The 17,724-nt window shown below is 39.5% G+C and overlaps 1 protein-coding gene across 3 annotated transcripts in view; it reads left to right on the plus strand.

Annotated features, from left to right (window-relative positions):
• Positions 1-3,328: 3,328 nt before the first annotated feature.
• CLCA2 (chloride channel accessory 2) overlaps positions 3,329-17,724 on the plus strand; it is a 39,081-nt gene continuing 24,685 nt past the window's right edge. For all 3 annotated transcript variants that reach the window (XM_021690151.1, XM_021690152.1, XM_021690153.1), the window contains exons 1-6: positions 3,329-3,633; positions 4,551-4,688; positions 7,294-7,444; positions 10,071-10,179; positions 11,633-11,792; positions 13,789-14,016. In XM_021690151.1, the coding sequence (XP_021545826.1) occupies positions 3,448-3,633; positions 4,551-4,688; positions 7,294-7,444; positions 10,071-10,179; positions 11,633-11,792; positions 13,789-14,016 (972 nt within the window). In that variant the 5' untranslated portion in view covers positions 3,329-3,447. The remainder of the gene's footprint in view (positions 3,634-4,550; positions 4,689-7,293; positions 7,445-10,070; positions 10,180-11,632; positions 11,793-13,788; positions 14,017-17,724) is intronic.

Consider the following 17,724-nt stretch of genomic DNA (forward strand, 5'->3'; position numbering starts at 1 on the left):
GACCCTCAGCCCAGGAGGAGCAAAACCTGAGTGCACTTGTTCAGGTGAAACTGGACAAGATTGTTCATATGTAGCTGCTCTTTCTAAAGCTGCACACAGTCCCTAGCTAACATTCCACTCCACATGCTACGGGAGCCCTTGTAACTATTGTTAAGAGCAAGTGGAGAGAGGGCTGGATGCCAGCCTTCAACAGCCCCTCCGCCAGAGAACAACTCACACAAGTGTGCATGGTGGCAAGAAGAAACTCTTCTCTGATTGTTGGTGGAAAGCTACTCTCAGTACGGCTTACGGGTTTCATTTTTGAGCATATGGTTTTACTGATGTCAATAATGTCTTTCTTTTTTTTTTTTAAAGATTTTATTTATTTATTTGAGAGAGAATGAGAGAGAGCACATGAGAGGGGATAGGGTCAGAGGGAGAAGCAGGCTCCCCGCTGAGCCGGGAGCCCGATGCGGGACTCGATCCAGGGACTCCAGGATCATGACCTGAGCCGAAGGCAGTCGCTTAACCAACTGAGCCACCCAGGCGCCCAATAATGTCTTTCTGAACAGCACAAGGGACTGGCATAAGAAAATAAACTGCCAAGAAAAGTTGAAAATGAAGTTCATTGTTCTGCTTAGTGAATCACAGTTATAGGCAGAGCCTTCAGCATCACCACACCTCTGGGCTTCCACTCTGTCGCACAGTGAGAGCGAGGCGGAGAGACCTCCACGGCTGGGCATCAGCCCAGAGAGACAAGACAGCTAAGCTGACCTCTGAGCTGTCGAGTGGCCACCTGTGGCAGCCGCGTTGTTACCAGAGACATTCCATTCTCCTCACACCCAGGGGGAGCACCTACACCCCAGGGCCTTCTGACAAGATGGAATAAGAAGAAAACTGCTTCAGAACAGAAGAGATACCTTCTAGAAGAGATACTTTTAAAGTTGGGGGGAGCAAGGTGCCTGGGTGGCTCAGTCAGTTAAGCGTCTGCTTTCTGCTCAGGTCGTGATCCCGGGGTCCTGGGATGGAGCCCCGTGTCTGGGCTTCTTGCTCAGCGGGGAGCCTGCTTCTCCCTCTGCCTCTGCTGCTTCCCCTGCTTGTGCTCTCTCTCGCTCACTCTCTCTCTCTCAAATAATAAATAAAATCTTAAAAAAAAAATAAAGTTGGGGGGAGCATTTTCACACTATAATCCAGGGCTCTTCTGTAATCTAGCTTTTATTTCCTTCCCCTCACTCCATTCATTCACTCATTCATTCATTCAACAAAAATTTATTGAGAGTCTCCTGAGCTGGGTGCTAAGGAGGCAGTGATAAAAACAGACAGGGTAGGGTCCCTCCTCTCATATACCCTTCACAGGAAGCAGAAAACCAATCACACAAAATGAATGTGACACCACAACCATGATCACACTGCAAAGGACAGGCATCTGATGCTATGAAACATGAAAGAGGGGATTTGACCTAATTAGGAAGCTCAGCTCAGGCTGCCAGGCCAGAACTGGAATTTGAAGGAAAAGCAAGTGAAAAGCAGTCAGATAAGAGGTTCCAAGCAGAGGGACAGCAAGAGAAAAATTACCATCACTGTCCCTCAACGTTGCAGCTCTATATTTATAATAAAGCTCACTTTATTTCCAGTTCCCTGAGAATGCGAGACAATATGATATGGTGAAAAACAGTGGAGGGAGCCAGTGGGTCTCATTCTAGCACTATGACAAGGCTCGCACAACCTTGAACAAGTTACTTAGATTTTCTGAGCCTTAGTTTTGTCACGCATAAAATAAGCATGATAAAACCCATCACATAATAAGAGTTAGTTCCTTCCCTGTTGGCTAATTTTCAATCTTTCTGAGACTCTGTGTCTTCATTGAAAAATAGAAGTAAGAGTTATGCCTGCATCAGAGAATTGACATTTAAATGGGGTTATTTGTAAATTCTAAAGCATTAGGTAGTTATCAGGTACTATTCAACACTCATCAAATATTTGTGATGCTGCCAAGATGTCCATCGACAGATGAATGGATAAAGAAGATATGGTATATATACACAACAGAATATTATGCAGCCATCAAAAGGAATGAGATCTTGCCATTTGCAATGACGTGGATGGAACTGGAGGGTGTTATGCTGAGCGAAATAAGTCAAACAGAGAAAGACATGTATCATATGACCTCACTGATATGAGGAATTCCTAATCTCAGGAAACAAACTGAGGGTTGCTGGAGTGGGGGGTAGGGTGGGAGGGATGGGGTGACTGGGTGATAGATACTGGGGAGGGTATGTGCTCTGGTAAGCGTGGTGAATTGTGCAAGACTATTGAATCTCAGATCTGTACTTCTGAAACAAATAATGCAATATATGTTAAGAAAAAAAAAAAGAAGAAGATAGCAGGAGGGGAAGAATGAAGGGGGGGAAATTGGAAGGGGAGACAAACCATGAGAGACGATGGACTCTGAGAAACAAACTGAGGGTTCTAGAGGGGAGGGGGGTGGGGGGATGGGTTAGCCTGGTGATGGGTATTAAAGAGGGCATGTACTGCATGGAGCACTGGGTATTATACACAAACAATAAATCATGGAACACTATATCTAAAACTAATGATGTAATGTATGGTGATTAACAACAATAAAAAAATTAAAAAAAATATTTGTGATGTCTACTATGTACCAGACCCTGTGATTGGTCCTTGAAAAATGGAAGGTGGACTGAGGCACAGCCTTGCCCTCAGGAGAGAGTTGCTGAAAGAGAAATTTATTCTTTCTCCTGGTCCAGGGAGGAGAGGCAGCAAGGGCAGAGGGAAAGGCCTCTGTGGTCTGCCCAGGCATCTAAGTTCCTGTCACTTGGCCCTTCTTGGGGGACATCTGATACCTTCCCCTCCACCATCAGCTGAGAGCTTGCCCAGACGACCTGACCCAAGGGCCCCAGGGACAGGGCTGCAGGATGGATTTCCAAATATTCCAAAGAAGCAGACAAGGGAATCTTACAGCAAACAAAAAATGACTTGAGTGCAGTACAAAAGTTGCTGTGCTGCCTGATGGAGGAGGTTGTCAAGGATGAGAGAGAAGAGTCATGACAGATTTCTGTGTTTCTGCTGAAAGGGGATTAAACAATCCAGATTCTCCGATTTTTAGCCCATCCAGCCTCCTCCTTCTTTCAAGCTCCTTTTGTCTTATTTCCCTCTCCCTTCTGAGAAGATGTACTGAATAAGGAGTAATTTCTTGCCCAACCATGATTCAAAAGGAAGCTCAGCCACAAAACAGGCAAGTGTGGTGTTGCCTAGAGGAAAAGGACATGTAGAGGCAGCTCTCAGAGAGATCCACCCAGGTTTTGCAAAAAAAAAAAAAGGCACCTCCTTCACCACAATGTCTAAGACCTTCCAAATTCAGGAAGAAAGTATCAGCTCTCCCATTGACAACCTGGTGCAATGTACCCAGTAGGGCCAGTGTGAGTGAACTGGAGGCTTCTCTACAACATGACCCATAGGGACAATGTGGGTCCCCTTGGCAGCCTGAAGTTTGTGACCCTCCTGGTGGCCCTAATTCCAGAATTCCTATTCCTGGGAGCCGGAGTGCAGCTTCAAGACAATGGGTACGATGGATTACTCGTTGCAATCAACCCTCAGGTATCCGAAGATCAGAACCTCATCGCAAATATTAAGGTAAGTGACAAATGTGATATAGATACCATTATCCCATTAGAGCAGGGTTGTAGCCTTCTTTAAAAAGCTAACAATTTTGCTCAGTCTGTATTTGAATAGTAAAGAGATCAGCATTTTTTTTAAGCACCAAAAATTATAATTATGGCCAAGCCAGTATGTTCACTTAATTATGCACAGCCTTGGCTCAGAGTGTTGAGCTAGCCCTTCCTGATTTGTTCTTGTTGGTTACTATTACTTTTAGCTTTTTTTGTTTTCCTAATATGACTGTTAGGGGGGTAGCAACTTAAAAAAAATAACCCATTGTGGTAACAAAGACCAGATGTTTGACTGATGAATAAGCACGATTGTGCTATTAAAATCAAGCTGTTGGATTCCATCCTGAGGCTGAGAATTCTCAGACAGAAAGAGAGTCTGGATGGAGTGCTGAAGAGCAAAATTCTTTTCATCTGAATGTTCTGTAAAGTAATTGACTATTTTCACCTTAATGTGGTGAAGGAGGATCATAGCTCCATTACTTAAGAGCCTCCTGTTCGTATTGCTTTAGAGAAATCAGGATCATCATAAGGTGTGGTCTTGAACATGCCCACAGGAGTGACATGAAAGTGATTTGTTTGGTAAAAGCTTAAAAGTTTTTCACAAAACTGGGAAAAATTACATAGGCAAGCCCAGACTCACTGCTGTTGTCCTAAAATCCCTACCAAATATTATATATTTGGTAATATTATTACCAAAATAAACCATTTGAGGTTTATTTTGCTCCCAAGTTTTCCCAAAGTCTAAGGCCATCTCTAAAAGAAATGGGCTTCTTTAAAATATTTTCACTACTCTTTACTGTTACTTACTCAAGTATAATCAGAAAACCAAAACATAAAAGATTTACTAGTGCCAAGATAAGCTTTTCTTTTATTTGGTTATAGGAAATGATAACTGAAGCTTCTTTTTACCTATTCAATGCTACCAAGAGAAGAGTGTTTTTCAGAAATATAAAGATTTTAATACCTGCCACATGGAAAGCTAATAATTACAGCAAAGTAAAACAAGAATTATATGAAAAGGTAAGAATTCAGGATTTTCTTAAATGAGCTTAACTCCGGAAAAAACAACCAAGATACACTCTGTTCAAACTTTAAAAGTGAGAACTTAAGCAAAAACAAGTCATTGATGTTAACACACAACTAATATTGGGAAGATAGTTATTCACAAGATACATGGAAATATAATAAATGAGTACAAATTATGGAACAAAAAATAAACAAAATGCCATTGCCCAAGGAGCCTCTCAGAAGGCCTCTTTTCTTTGTAACTTATAGGGTCCTTTCTGAAATGTTTGCTTAAGGACCAAAAGCTGGTTTTATCCTACTAAGTATGAGCTGTGCAGGGAACAATTCCAATTATGACTACCTTCTTTTCCCATCCTGTCAGGGGCAGGAGACATACATGTCCAGACAGAAACATAAGCTATAAAATATGACTGACTTCTCCCGCCAGAGTGTAAATTAGCAGAATTTCGTATGAGCCCAAGTCCAGGACACTGTTTCTGAGGAGTATGGTGATAAGAAGGAAGGCAGAAGGGGGGGAGAGGGGAGGAGTGGCTTCTTTTTCTTTCCCAACCAAAAAGAACTTAACCTTCAAAGAACTCTTATAAGCTGCAGATCATAGTTAAGCATCCCTGATTATGTCTGCATGCTATAAACAAATGTTAAATACATTTGTCAAATGACTGTTTGAAGTTACTGTGAACAAGAATCCGGGCAGCTAGCAGAAGGGGCAGGAGCAGACTGGGGTCTCCACATAGGGATTCAATCTCAGACCCTGAGATTATGACCTGAGCCGAAATCAAGTCAGATGTTTAATGGGCTGAGCCACCTCGGCACCCCTAGAGAGTCAGTGTTTTTTTAAGCTTCCACTAAGCACCAGGCATTCTACATGTATTGTTTAGTTCTCACACACCTTAAAATTAGTTGCTATCACAAATTATTACCATAAGTTAGGAAACAGAAGCTCAAATAAAGTAAGGATTTTGTCCCAAGTCAAACAGTTAGTAAATTACAGAGCAACAATTTCGATCCATGTCTAACTGCTTCCCAAACCCCTGCTCTTTGCACTGAGCTATGCCGTTTCTAGCTATCTATGTAGATGGTATTAATCAATTTGACCTTCCATGAAACAAAGAAGTATTGGAGACAACTAGCATCAAAACCAGGTCATCCTAATGGAGGGGTGAGAAATAAATAATTAAAATAAAAATAGAATATTACTGAACTGAAAGATTAAAGGAAAGAATAATCATTGAGTGCTGCTTATATAGCTCTTGGATACCGATTCCTTTAGCCTCAAATGTCAATTAAGCAAACAGTGAATGATCATTATCTACAGGGGCCATGCTAGGCATGGACAAGCAAGGTGGTTCCTGTCCCTGTGAACCCACAGTCAAATGCAGGTAGGAAGCAGGGGAGGGGACGGAGAGTTAGAAAAAGTAGGTAAGAGCTGTATTACTAGGGTCTATAATAGAATGGAACCTCAAACAGCCACTGAGTATTCCATCCCCAGCAGAGCACTCCTTCCTTTTAGCTTCAGGACAAATTTCCAGACACAGGAATGAGGTTTTGTCCATGTGAAAACTATCCAAGGGCATGACATCTGTAGCCCTTTTGTAGGTGCTGCTTTGCAAAACCCCTGGCTTAAATTCTTATCTTTCTAAAAATTAATGTTAATTATTATAAAAATAATTCATGCTCATTGCAAAAACAAATTAAACACTGTAGAAATACTGGAAAATAAAATTGAAAATATTACCTTCCTCTACTTGGGGGTGTGCACCACACACACGTAAAATAGTACACATATGGTACATATAGTGATCGTTGATGTATATTTATAGGATCATATTAGATCTATAGTTCTAAAATAAGCTTTGTTTAAAAAAAAAATTAACAACATACTTCTAATGGCAAGTCTTGAGACAACATGTTTCTTCCTAAAAATAAAAGAAACAATGTTGTATATAAAATTGTAGTCCCTATATGGTTATTTGAATAGATATTTTCTTTGGTTTTGGACTTAAACTACTGTGTTTTAGCAATAATAATTGAAATGGTCAGGGTACAAGATGAAATATAACTTCATTCTAATGATCGTTTTGCTGATCTAATTGATAACAGGAATGAAAGGAAAAGGCTTAAAACAAACACATCTTATTGTCCTGTACTGATGAAGTAACCTACAAAAAGCTGTTCACTTTACAGAACAGTCTGAATGACATTCACTGCCCTTAACATTTACTCAAATATTTTTATTATATTTTATAGGGTTTTATAATGTCAGAATTTTACAGTGTGGGCTTTTGAGAAAATTTTAATCTGGAAAATGGGAAGGTTACATGGAAATAATCAAACTCCATGGAAAGTTGCTAAGCTTTTAAAATACAGATGTTTTTGAAAGTGACAAATAATTTTATTAATATTTAGGTGTGCATGCATTTTAAACTACATTTACAGACATAACTTTAAAAAAATCTGTTATTAAATTGGAATACAACTCATACAGTAAAATGCACAGATTGTAAAGAATACTGTTCAAAGTGTTTTAACGAATGTATGTTTATGTCACCAACATCACAGTTGGGATACAGAGTATTATAAAGCATTCCTTCTCATTTAGGCAAATGTCATAGTGACTGACTGGTATGGAGTCCATGGAGATGACCCATACACACTACAATACAGAGGGTGTGGAAAAGAGGGAAAATACATTCATTTCACATCTAACTTTCTCGTAAATGATGACTTAACAGCTGGCTATGGACCACGAGGTAAGTGTGACCAATCCAGAAACAGACATCAGGCAGTACTATTTACAATATTCTGTGCTTGCTGCTGAAAAGCAACTCAAAGAACCTGAAACCTGCTCAGGACTTACCATATGCATGGGGAGAGATAGGTTACGTGCCCATGAAAGGTAAGAGAAAAACTGAGCCAAAAAACAGTTGGACACCAGTTTGGTGGCCCAGACGGTGAGTGCTACAAGAATTCAGCGAGAGAACATTTTGCACTAAGGGTGCTCAGCCAGGGCCTCACAAAGGAAAGGCTGTCCAAGGTTAATATCATGTTGGTAAATGGAAAGATGAGAGAGAACAGGGCAAAGAGTATGAATAAACAGCGGCCGCAGAAGGATCCAGAGCATATTTGACAGATGAGAGCAGTAGGCACACTGATGGTGCAGAGAGACTGTGAGGAGTGAAGTAGTGGAAGAAAAGGCTGAAATGCATGGGGGGGTAGCTGCAGGGGAGACTCGGCTGCCCAAGTTAGCGAGTCGCCAACTGAAGGCTTATGAGCACAGAAGTGAAACCAACATAAAAGCGTTTCAGAAGATGAATCTGGCTGTATAATAATGATAATCTGGCTCCCTCAAATCAGTGAGAGGGAAAGTGAATATCAGGAGAATAACTAGAAGTCCAGGCAGGAGACAATAAGATTTGAATAAGAATAGGGGCAGTGAGGTGAGGACAGGAAAGAGTATTAAGAACAATGAATTTTCTATGTGCCAGGTGCTGTGCTGTTTTTCAAACGTTATCTTATTTAATCCTAACAATTCTAAGTGATGGGAGATATTCCCGAGGGGAGAAAAGAGAATTTAGAGGTCTGCCTGCTACAGAGTGAAAGGCCAGGGTGATGGGGTGTGTGGCAGCATTAAGGAACATAAACCCGGTTTATGTCGGAAGTAGAAGGGACAGTTTCAGGGGGAAATCCACAAGTTTGGATCTAGGCAAGTTGATTGAGGGGAGCAGGAGATTGTCCTGGCGGAAAGGCTCAGCCTGGGATGGATGTGGATGGCTGGAGTTTTGGAGAGAAGTCAGGGTAACAGGTTTGGAGACTGGCATTTAGTGGATGAGATCTGAGGGAGAAACTGTCCAGAGAACAGATCAACAGGTCCAGGACTAACTATCCCATGCTTAATTTTTTGTTTCTGATTTTAACAGTAGTGCCTTTCAAATGATGCTTTCACTTTACTCCCATTTAAATCTAAATAGATGCTGTTATCTTCAGTATGCTGGTGGGAACTGGGGCAACACACTGTATAAAACACACTTTATAAAACACTTTAAAAAAAAAACAAACATCTTTTCCCCAGTAACTAACAGGTGCTGATAATCTCTGCACAAATAGATGATGACTTCACCAACACTTCTAAATTCCCTGAGTAGGCACAAACTTTTCCTTAATACCTTCCACTTAGTTCCCCTCCCTTCCTTTGTCCCACGGTACAAAACTTGCACAACCTGCTGCAGCCTCAGTCTGCTCTGCAAACACTTCCTGGTTCCCAGAACTTAAAAGAATTCAGAAAAAAAGGAAAAACGCACTTTGAGAGGAGAGTTAATCCCGAAAGCTTCTACTGGGGAGTAGTTTTGATTAGAACACTGAAGGAAATGCAAAATTTAGAGAAGAGATAAAGATATAAAGGATTTGTTTTCCATGAGCCAAGAGTTGGAAACAAATATAAACACAGAGAATCAGAGATAAAATAAAAGAGAACGGACCATTCAAGCTGGAGAGGAGGTTTATGATCTTTTTTACTCCTTTATCCTTCTCTGGCCTCAGGGTTTCAATCATTGCTCTAGAGAGGAGGCTTACTTATAAGAAAAAAGTAGGTATGCTTGGATAATACAGACTAAAGAAGAGGAAATCTTTATTTGCTTGTTTTTATGTCTTAGTCTGTTTGGGCTGCTATAAAAGAATACCACAGACTGAGTGCCTTATACACCACAGAAACTTATTTGTCACAGTTCTGGAGGCTGGGAAGTCCAAGATTGAGGCACTGGCAGATTTGGTGTCTAGTACGCACTTCCTGGTACATAGACAACCATCTCCTCTCTGTGTCCTTACATGGTGGGAAGAGGAGGGAGCTTTCTGGGGTCTCCTTATAAGGACACTAATCCCATTCATGAGGGCTCCACCCTTGTGACCTAATCACTTCTCAAAGGCCTAATCACTTCCTAATACCATCACATGAGGCATATGAATTTGGTTTGGGGGGGGTGGATATAAGCATTCAGTTCACTGTACTTAGATAAGCTGCTTTCCCTTCCCCCAATCCTGAAATGGTAGGCCTGTAAGAAGCTAAATAGAAATGTGTTAGGCAGCTTCACTGGGGAAATGAGAGAATGCGGGGCTCATCACTAGTTTCAAATAGGTATGCACTAAGTAAATCACTGGTCTGCATTTACAGGACTAAATATATTTTCAGAGTGCCTCTTTTGTGATGGTAGAGGGTAAAGCAGGAGATGGGAATGGAAGGTGAGGAAGAGAAAAGTGGGAGAGAATTACACTTCAACCCTTTGTAGTGAGTATATATAGTCAAGTGATGCTATATCTTCACCTTTTAGCAAAGCCCACTGCTGAGATTTCAGGAACACAAAACCAAAGCTCTCTTTTCCACAGGTAGAGTATTTGTCCATGAATGGGCCCATCTCCGTTGGGGTGTGTTCGACGAATACAATGATGAGAAACCTTTCTACATAAATGGGCAAAACCAAATTAAAGTAACAAGGTTGGTACTTTTTCTCATGTTTAAAATTCATTGTTTATTTATTTTTTTTACTGTAAAACGAAGTTGATAATGGCAGTTAAAACCTAATTGACAAGGAAGAGATCCTTTCATTTTTAAACTTTTTCTTTATTATGTTATGTTAATCACCATACATTACATCATTAATTTTTGATGTAGTGTTCCATGATTCATTGGTTGCGTATAACACCCAGTGCTCCATGCAGAATGTGCCCTCTTTAATACCCATCACGAGGCTAACCCATCCTCCCACCCCCTCCCCTCTAGGACCCTCAGTTTATTTCTCAGGGTCCATCGTCTCTCATGGTTCATCTCCCCCTCCGATTTCCGCCCCCCTTCATTTTTCCCTTCCTACTATCTTCTTTTTTTTTAAACATATAATGTATTACTTGTTTCAGAGGTACAGGTCTGTGATTCAACAGTCTTACACAATTCACAGCATTTTTAAACTTTTGAATCTTATTTCATTTTTTAAAAGTTGGTAAATATTTATGTGGTTTAAATATGAACACAACATAAAAAGTTATACTCTAAGATATCTTGTTCCCACCATTGTCTTTACCCTGTTCCCTCTCATTCCCTCTAGGTAACCATTTTTATTAGTTTCTTGATTATTTTTTTAGTATTTCTTCAGGCAAATCCAAATAAATGTGTATATATATTTTTCTTCATCCTTTTTTTCTTAAAAATAATTACTTAGTGTCCCACTGTGTGGATGTACCATCTCACTCATTTTCAACCAGTTTCCTATTGTTGGACAAGTGGGTTGATATCAATTTTTTGTTATTGCCAATAATACTGTAGGTCATAATGCTACACATATGTCATTTCTCATGTATGCGGGCAGATCTATATATCTATTGAATAGTTTCCAGGAATTACTGAGCCAAAAATGTACCCTCAGCTGTAATTTTGGTAGATATTGACCAATTATCAATTGATCATCAATTGGAAGATAGTTTTTTTTTTTTTTAAAGATATTTCTCTTCTAAAGGTCGTATTATTCTTCACTCCCATTGGTAGTATTTGAGATTATTTATTTAGGAAAGAATCCGTTTAAATATCATCATTACATCTCCATTCTCTTCTGCTCTGATGTCCAATGGCAATGAGCTCAAAGAAGCTGTGACTCAAGATACTATCACTAATGCTCCTCCTTGGGACTCCAAAAGTTCATGTTGATTTCCTGGTATCTTTTCCTTTGACCCTGTTTAGTTGGTGAAACCCTTGGCAATAGAGAATTCCTCATCCAGATCAAATGCTTTAAAATAAAGTATAGTGCATTTCTAAATTAATTAACTTTCTTAGAGTAGTTTTTAAGATGTTTTATGTGTATCTAGCAAGCTATAAGCCTTAGAATAAATAATTATATGAGCCAATGAAGAAGAAACCTAAGTATTTCTGAAATAGACCCAATTTCTCTTTCTGTTTTTAGGTGTTCATCTGACATCACAGGCATTTTTGTATGTGAAAAAGGCCCTTGCCCTCAAGAAAACTGTATTATTAGTAAACTTTTCAAAGAAGGATGTATGTTTATATACAATAGCACCCAAAATGCAACTGCATCAATAATGTTCATGCAAAGTTTATCTTCTGTAAGTATGGCCTTGGAATGACAAACTCCTATAACATGCCATCTCTTCCCAAGATGGACTGATATGTTTGAAGTATTTAAACAAAAAGATAATTAAGATTCACTATGTTTTAGAGCTTGGGGACCTTAGAGTTCATCTAGTTTTTATTTCACAGATAAAACAAAAAACACTGAGGCCCCCAAAGATGATCACCAAAAAAAAAAAAAAAATTCCTTTAGAAAAGTGATTATTTGCTTTCTAGGGAAGGTGATTTAACAAGGAAGCTCTGGAAACTTCAAAATAAACTGCTCATCTGGAGGTATTGAGAAGTGTCTTTGAGTTACTAAGAGTGATATAACACATGATTATATTTCTCTCATTTGAAGTAGCAAACCATTCCCCAGCATCTCCACACAAAAAAAGTAGCAAACCACTCTTACTTTAATTGTGTTTCCTAATTCTCTTTCCCTTGTTTTGCATAGTATAGAAATTGAAAAAGAAAAACCAGGTGTTACCAAGAGAAATCAACTAACCCTTAGCGTTGCAGGTTCGGAAACTTAACCTTGTCAGTATTCTGCATTGGCAAGAGACTAGTGTATGGATCTAGAACAACATTTTTTACATTATTATTTAAAAATAGTACTCTGTCATGGGGATCCAATACTTGCATCCTTTAGCCAGTTCGTTTTTTCTCTGAAGGAAAATTGTGTGTGCTTCTCACCAGAAGCCTGCCTGGAGGGAATGGAATCAGAAAGGAGGGAGACGTGATACAGAAGCTTACTGGCATCAGCCTTCATGACCTGATCTATCCATCCATTTTCACAAAGACCTGAAACTCATGTCTGTGTGTCATCTCCCCTCCACGGTGCTGAGAGCACATGGGCATGTGCCTCTGTGAAGTTTTCTGTTTCCACGGCTGACCAATGTCCCTTAGATTGACGCATTCTTTTCTTTAAGTAACTTTTTTTCTTCAGTCTGGTTTAGTCAAGGCTACAAGTCATTCTGTAACTTTAAAGGGATTTTTCACATTTCTTGTCTGATCCATTATGTTTTTAATTTATAGCTTTAATATTGGAAGCCAACTTAATTCCATGTATTTCACCCACATTGTGTGTGAATCTTTGAAAGACCTAATCATTAATATCCAGTCAAAAAAATTTCACCGTCCTCTAACCATAGTCACAAAAGAGAGAAAAGAGTTAAAAACAAACAAACAACAACAACAAAAATGGGTTCTATTCTCGTCTCCCCATGCTACTGAGAAAACCATGTCCTTGAGCAATTATCAACCTTCTGGAGCTTTAGCTTCCCCTTCTATGAAATTAGAGATGGGACTGGAAAGGTTTCTTCTAGCTCTAAGCTCCCATGGCTCTGTTAGCAGGAAGTATCTACTCTACCGGAATATAGCCACTGGGAACAGGCGGTAACTTATTACTTCACAATGCAAACCATACCTTAAAAAAGGGTGACATATTTTTAGTATTATTAAATGAATTATATCTCTATTTCCAAATGGGGAAAAAGATCAGGAAGTAGGTTTAAGGTTTTTTTTTTTTCCTTATCCTATTCTTACAGAGATCAATATTTGAACTAGATCGATTTATGTTGACTGATCAATAAATAAAGGTGAAGGTGGGTCATTAAATATAATTCCAAGGAGTAGGCTGACTGAGATCACATCTTGTAGAGTGTTTATTTAACATACTTCATATTTAAAAAGGTGGGAGATTGTTTTGTTTTCTTAAGACTAAGATACACAGTCTGCTCTGTTATCCAAGTGCAAACAGACTGTAATTTAGACTGATCGCAAGTACCACAAGGGTGCCAGTGTTTCAAGCAAAGGGTGTGAAGGTGTATTTGTAAACTCACTGTCATTCTTGAAGTAATAAAGGACTGATACAGCACTTCTGATATCTCATGTTTCAGCTTACCATGCCCTTTTACCTTCAGTTGCTTGAGAAGTATGTCTAATATGGGAGGAGTGCCTTTATTCTGATAGGCTTTGTTCTTTTTCTAGGTGGCTGAATTCTGTAATGCACGTACCCACAACCAAGAAGCTCCAAACCTACAGAACCAAATGTGCAGCCTCAGAAGTGCATGGGATGTAATTGCAGACTCTGCTGACTTTAATCATAGCTGTCCCATGAATGAGACTGAGTTTCCACCTCCTCCCGTGTTCTCCCTTATTCAGGCTGGCGACAAAGTGGTGTGTTTAGTCCTGGATGTGTCCAGTAAGATGGCAGAGGTAATATTTTGAAACAAAATGGCTGTAAACCATTTATCTTTTTTTTCTATTAGTTTTTAATTCTTTTCATTTTCAGAGGTTAAGGGCAGAGGTGGACAGGTCAAAGGTTTGGAATCATCATGCATTTCGTCTTTTCTTGGGGACAAGAGGAACAAATTTAGAATGTAGGCCAGAAATTGAGATAAGGCAGATAAATGAAACCCACAGATAATCCCTAACCCTGACTTTTTGCTACTAATTGCAACTTTTTTTCCAACCAAGAGCCTTTTCCAAAAGTCTGATGTGTAAGAAAATCTCTAGTCTGGCCATATTTCGCTCACTGGTACACATCCCTTGCTGAGGTAAGAAACGGCGAGTTTGCAAAGAGTGTGCATATCCATTGTGTGTGTATTTTCCACGTCACCATGAATAGAAAACCATACCTCAGTCATCCAGGAAGTTCACAGCCTTCCAGAAACCCACTCCTGGAAGCCTCAGAACTCTCAGATAGTGGTCAAAGGCTTAGTGTCTCCAGGCAGATGTGCTTTAAATCCTGGCTTCTTCACTTACTGTCTTTAATCAAGAGTAAAATAACCTTCCTGAACTGTTTTCTCAACTGTAAAATAGTCATTATAATACCTACTTCCTGAACTGTTTCCCCAACTATAAAATAGGGATTATAATACCTACTTTTAGTGTTGTGACAGAACCAGCTTATACTAGCTCATTGGAGTCAATTGTTAAATTTTTAGGAAATTTGAAAGCTAGTAGTTAAATATAGCCATTATTAAAAATTAAACTATGTAGACTTAGAATTAAATAAAATATATTAAAACAAACATAATAAATGCTTAAAACTCATTACTTCCTAATTATTTTCCTACTATTTTTTTACTATTATCTATGACCAGAGTCAGTAAACAACAGTTCATGGGCCAAATTTGGCCCACCACCTGTTTTTGCATAGCCCACAAGCTAAAAAATGGATTTATTCTTTAAATGGCTTAGAAAAAAATCAAGAAAATAGTATTTCATGATGTGAAAATTATATGAAATTTAAATTTCAGTGTCTATCAATAAAGTTGTATTGGAACACAGCAACACTCATGTATTTACATCTTATCTATGGCCACTTTAGTGCTAAAACAGCAGAGTTGAGAAGTTGCAACAGAGAACGTATGGCTCACCAAGCCTAAAATACTTAAATTTCTGGCCCTTTTCTGGAAATGTCTGCTGATCTCTGATCTATGCTCTTAAGATTATTTCTGGTCTGTTGTGTCTGCATGGTCTTCTACTACACATCTCTTCCCCAGCTCTGCCTTCAGTGACGTCACAAGTGATAGCTTGAAATCAGCCATGGTGGGAGTATTTACCCCACAGAAATTGTCAATTTTGCAACAAATCAGGGTCTCCCTCTCTCTGCTCTCTTTTGCCAGAAATCCAGTTTTTAAAATACATTTACCAGCATACCACCATCTACTTCATAAAGTTGTTGAGAGGCAATAAATGAGAAAATGAATATGAAGCTTAGGGTTCATAAAATGGTAGTTATTATTTTATTATAGTACTTGTCCTAAGGAAGAGTTTGTCCTCTTGTATTCTCTGGACCAGTAGTCCTGGAAAATTTGCCCTTTTTGGCTTGTCTCTGAAATACTAGGAGCACCACTAATACATTCAGCTTCTGGATAATTTTGTAATCTTACCTACCTGCAGCTGACTAGGGCATGATCTTCTAAATATGTTCTCAGGATAATTTATATTAGCTAGCTGCCTCTATTGAGGAAGAATAGATAGAGTGAAAGTGATAGTTTTACTTGAGAGAAGACCTAAAGGAAGTAGAAGAGAAATAAGCTTAAAGTAACACTCACAGCAAAACAAACTTCCATCCCTTTTCCTGCCAGTATTGTCCTTGAACCATCATGGCCATTCATTCATTAGGTGCCTGCACTATGCTGGCTTGGGGGATGCAGAGATGACAGAACATAGTCTCTGCTTCAAAATGCTCACAATCTGGGGCACCTGGGTGGCTCAGTCAGTTAAGCGTCTGACTCTTGATTTCGGCTCAGGTCATGATCTCAAGGGTCATCAGATGGAGCCCCGCAACAGGCTCCATGCTCATCAGGGAGTCTGCTTGAGATTCTTTCCCTCTGCTCCTCTCCCCACAACACTCTTTCTGTCTCAAATAAATAAATCTTTAAAAAATGCTCACAATCTAATGATGGACACACAACATGCACATGTGAATAAATATAATACAATGTGGCAAGGCTCCACAGAGGTGTGAGTTGCTGTGGGAACACTGATGAGACAGCATCTAGTGCCATAGAAGAAAGTGACTGAGGAAGACTTCATTGAGAAGATGAACTTGGGAGTTGAATCTTGAAGGATGAGGAGGTACTTGCTAGGTTGGAATAGGTGAAGGAGAAGAAGGGAGGAATGCCAGGGAAGGGACGAATTTGTGCAGGGGCTGACAAGAAAAATTAGAAAAAATTTTGGGGGAGAAATACATCCATTGATGTGGCTATAAATAACATTGGGTGTGTCTAAGGAAATGGCAGATAAGATGGAGAGATGGTATGGTATGAATTTGAGAAATTTTTTTTTTTTTAAGATTTTATTTATTTGACAGAGAGAGAGATAGCGAGAGCAGGAGCACAAGCGGGGGAGTGGGAGAGGGAGAAGCAGGCTTCCCGCTGAGCAGGGAGCCCGATGTGGGACTCGATCCCAGGGCCCTGGGATCATGACCTGAGCTGAAGGCAGACGCTTAACGACTGAGCCACCCAGGCGCCCTGAATTTGAGAAATTTAAGACATTGAGCTGATAGGACCTGTTCAAGGATATGGGGGCTGATAACAGAGGGGTAATGAAAGACAGCTCCAGGCTTTTGGCTTAACTAGTTGGGAGTAGAGATCATGATTAAGAATTTAAAATTTTTTTAAAAAAAATTAATTAACTAATCTTAAAAAAGAATGATGACTTGATGACATGGTTAGCGATAGCTGCTATTTACTGGGTGCTGACTATTTATCCATTTTGCAGATGAGAAGACTGAAGCTAAAAAGATGAGTAATTTCTCTATGGTCACATAATTAGCAAAAGCTGAAGGCCAGATTCAAAGTCCTTGCTTCATCTACTCTACCAACTTACTTCCCAATATTGTAAGAGAAACAGTATTTGGGAAGAGAGGCAATGAATTCAAAGTGCGTCAAGTCTGAGATACCCATGGGACATTAAATTGGTGATGTTTCCTAAGCAATGTGGAATGTAGGTCCAGATATTAAGGGAGATGTCTAGGTTGGAGATAGAGACTACAGTCATCCCTGAGCAGATGGTCACTGAAGCTCAGCTTGCTGCTCCCACAGCCTTCAAAACATCAGTAACATCACCTGCCCAAACCTGGTCAGTAATATTATGTTAGAACTGGTTAACACTTCAAAGTATAAGAGTACTGTCACATATGTATCTCAGTTGATCCTCATAGCAATTCTATTTGAATAATTAAGAAAAATATTATTATCCGCACTTTACAGATGAAGTTTCCAACCTAAGATGACCATGGTAACAGAGGATAGTGCCAGCATACATACCCCTAACTGCTACTTCTCTCTACTATCAGGTCTCTTTGCAGCGTTTCCTCTTATCCAGACTGGATTTTAAAAGAAGCACTTACAAATCTAGTTTTAACTGGTTTCATAGATCTTGAATTCTGAGTTGGGGCGAAATAGTGGG

This window comes from Neomonachus schauinslandi, chromosome 4 (assembly GCF_002201575.2).
Source record: "Neomonachus schauinslandi chromosome 4, ASM220157v2, whole genome shotgun sequence".
In the NCBI taxonomy this organism is placed as follows: domain Eukaryota; kingdom Metazoa; phylum Chordata; class Mammalia; order Carnivora; family Phocidae; genus Neomonachus; species Neomonachus schauinslandi.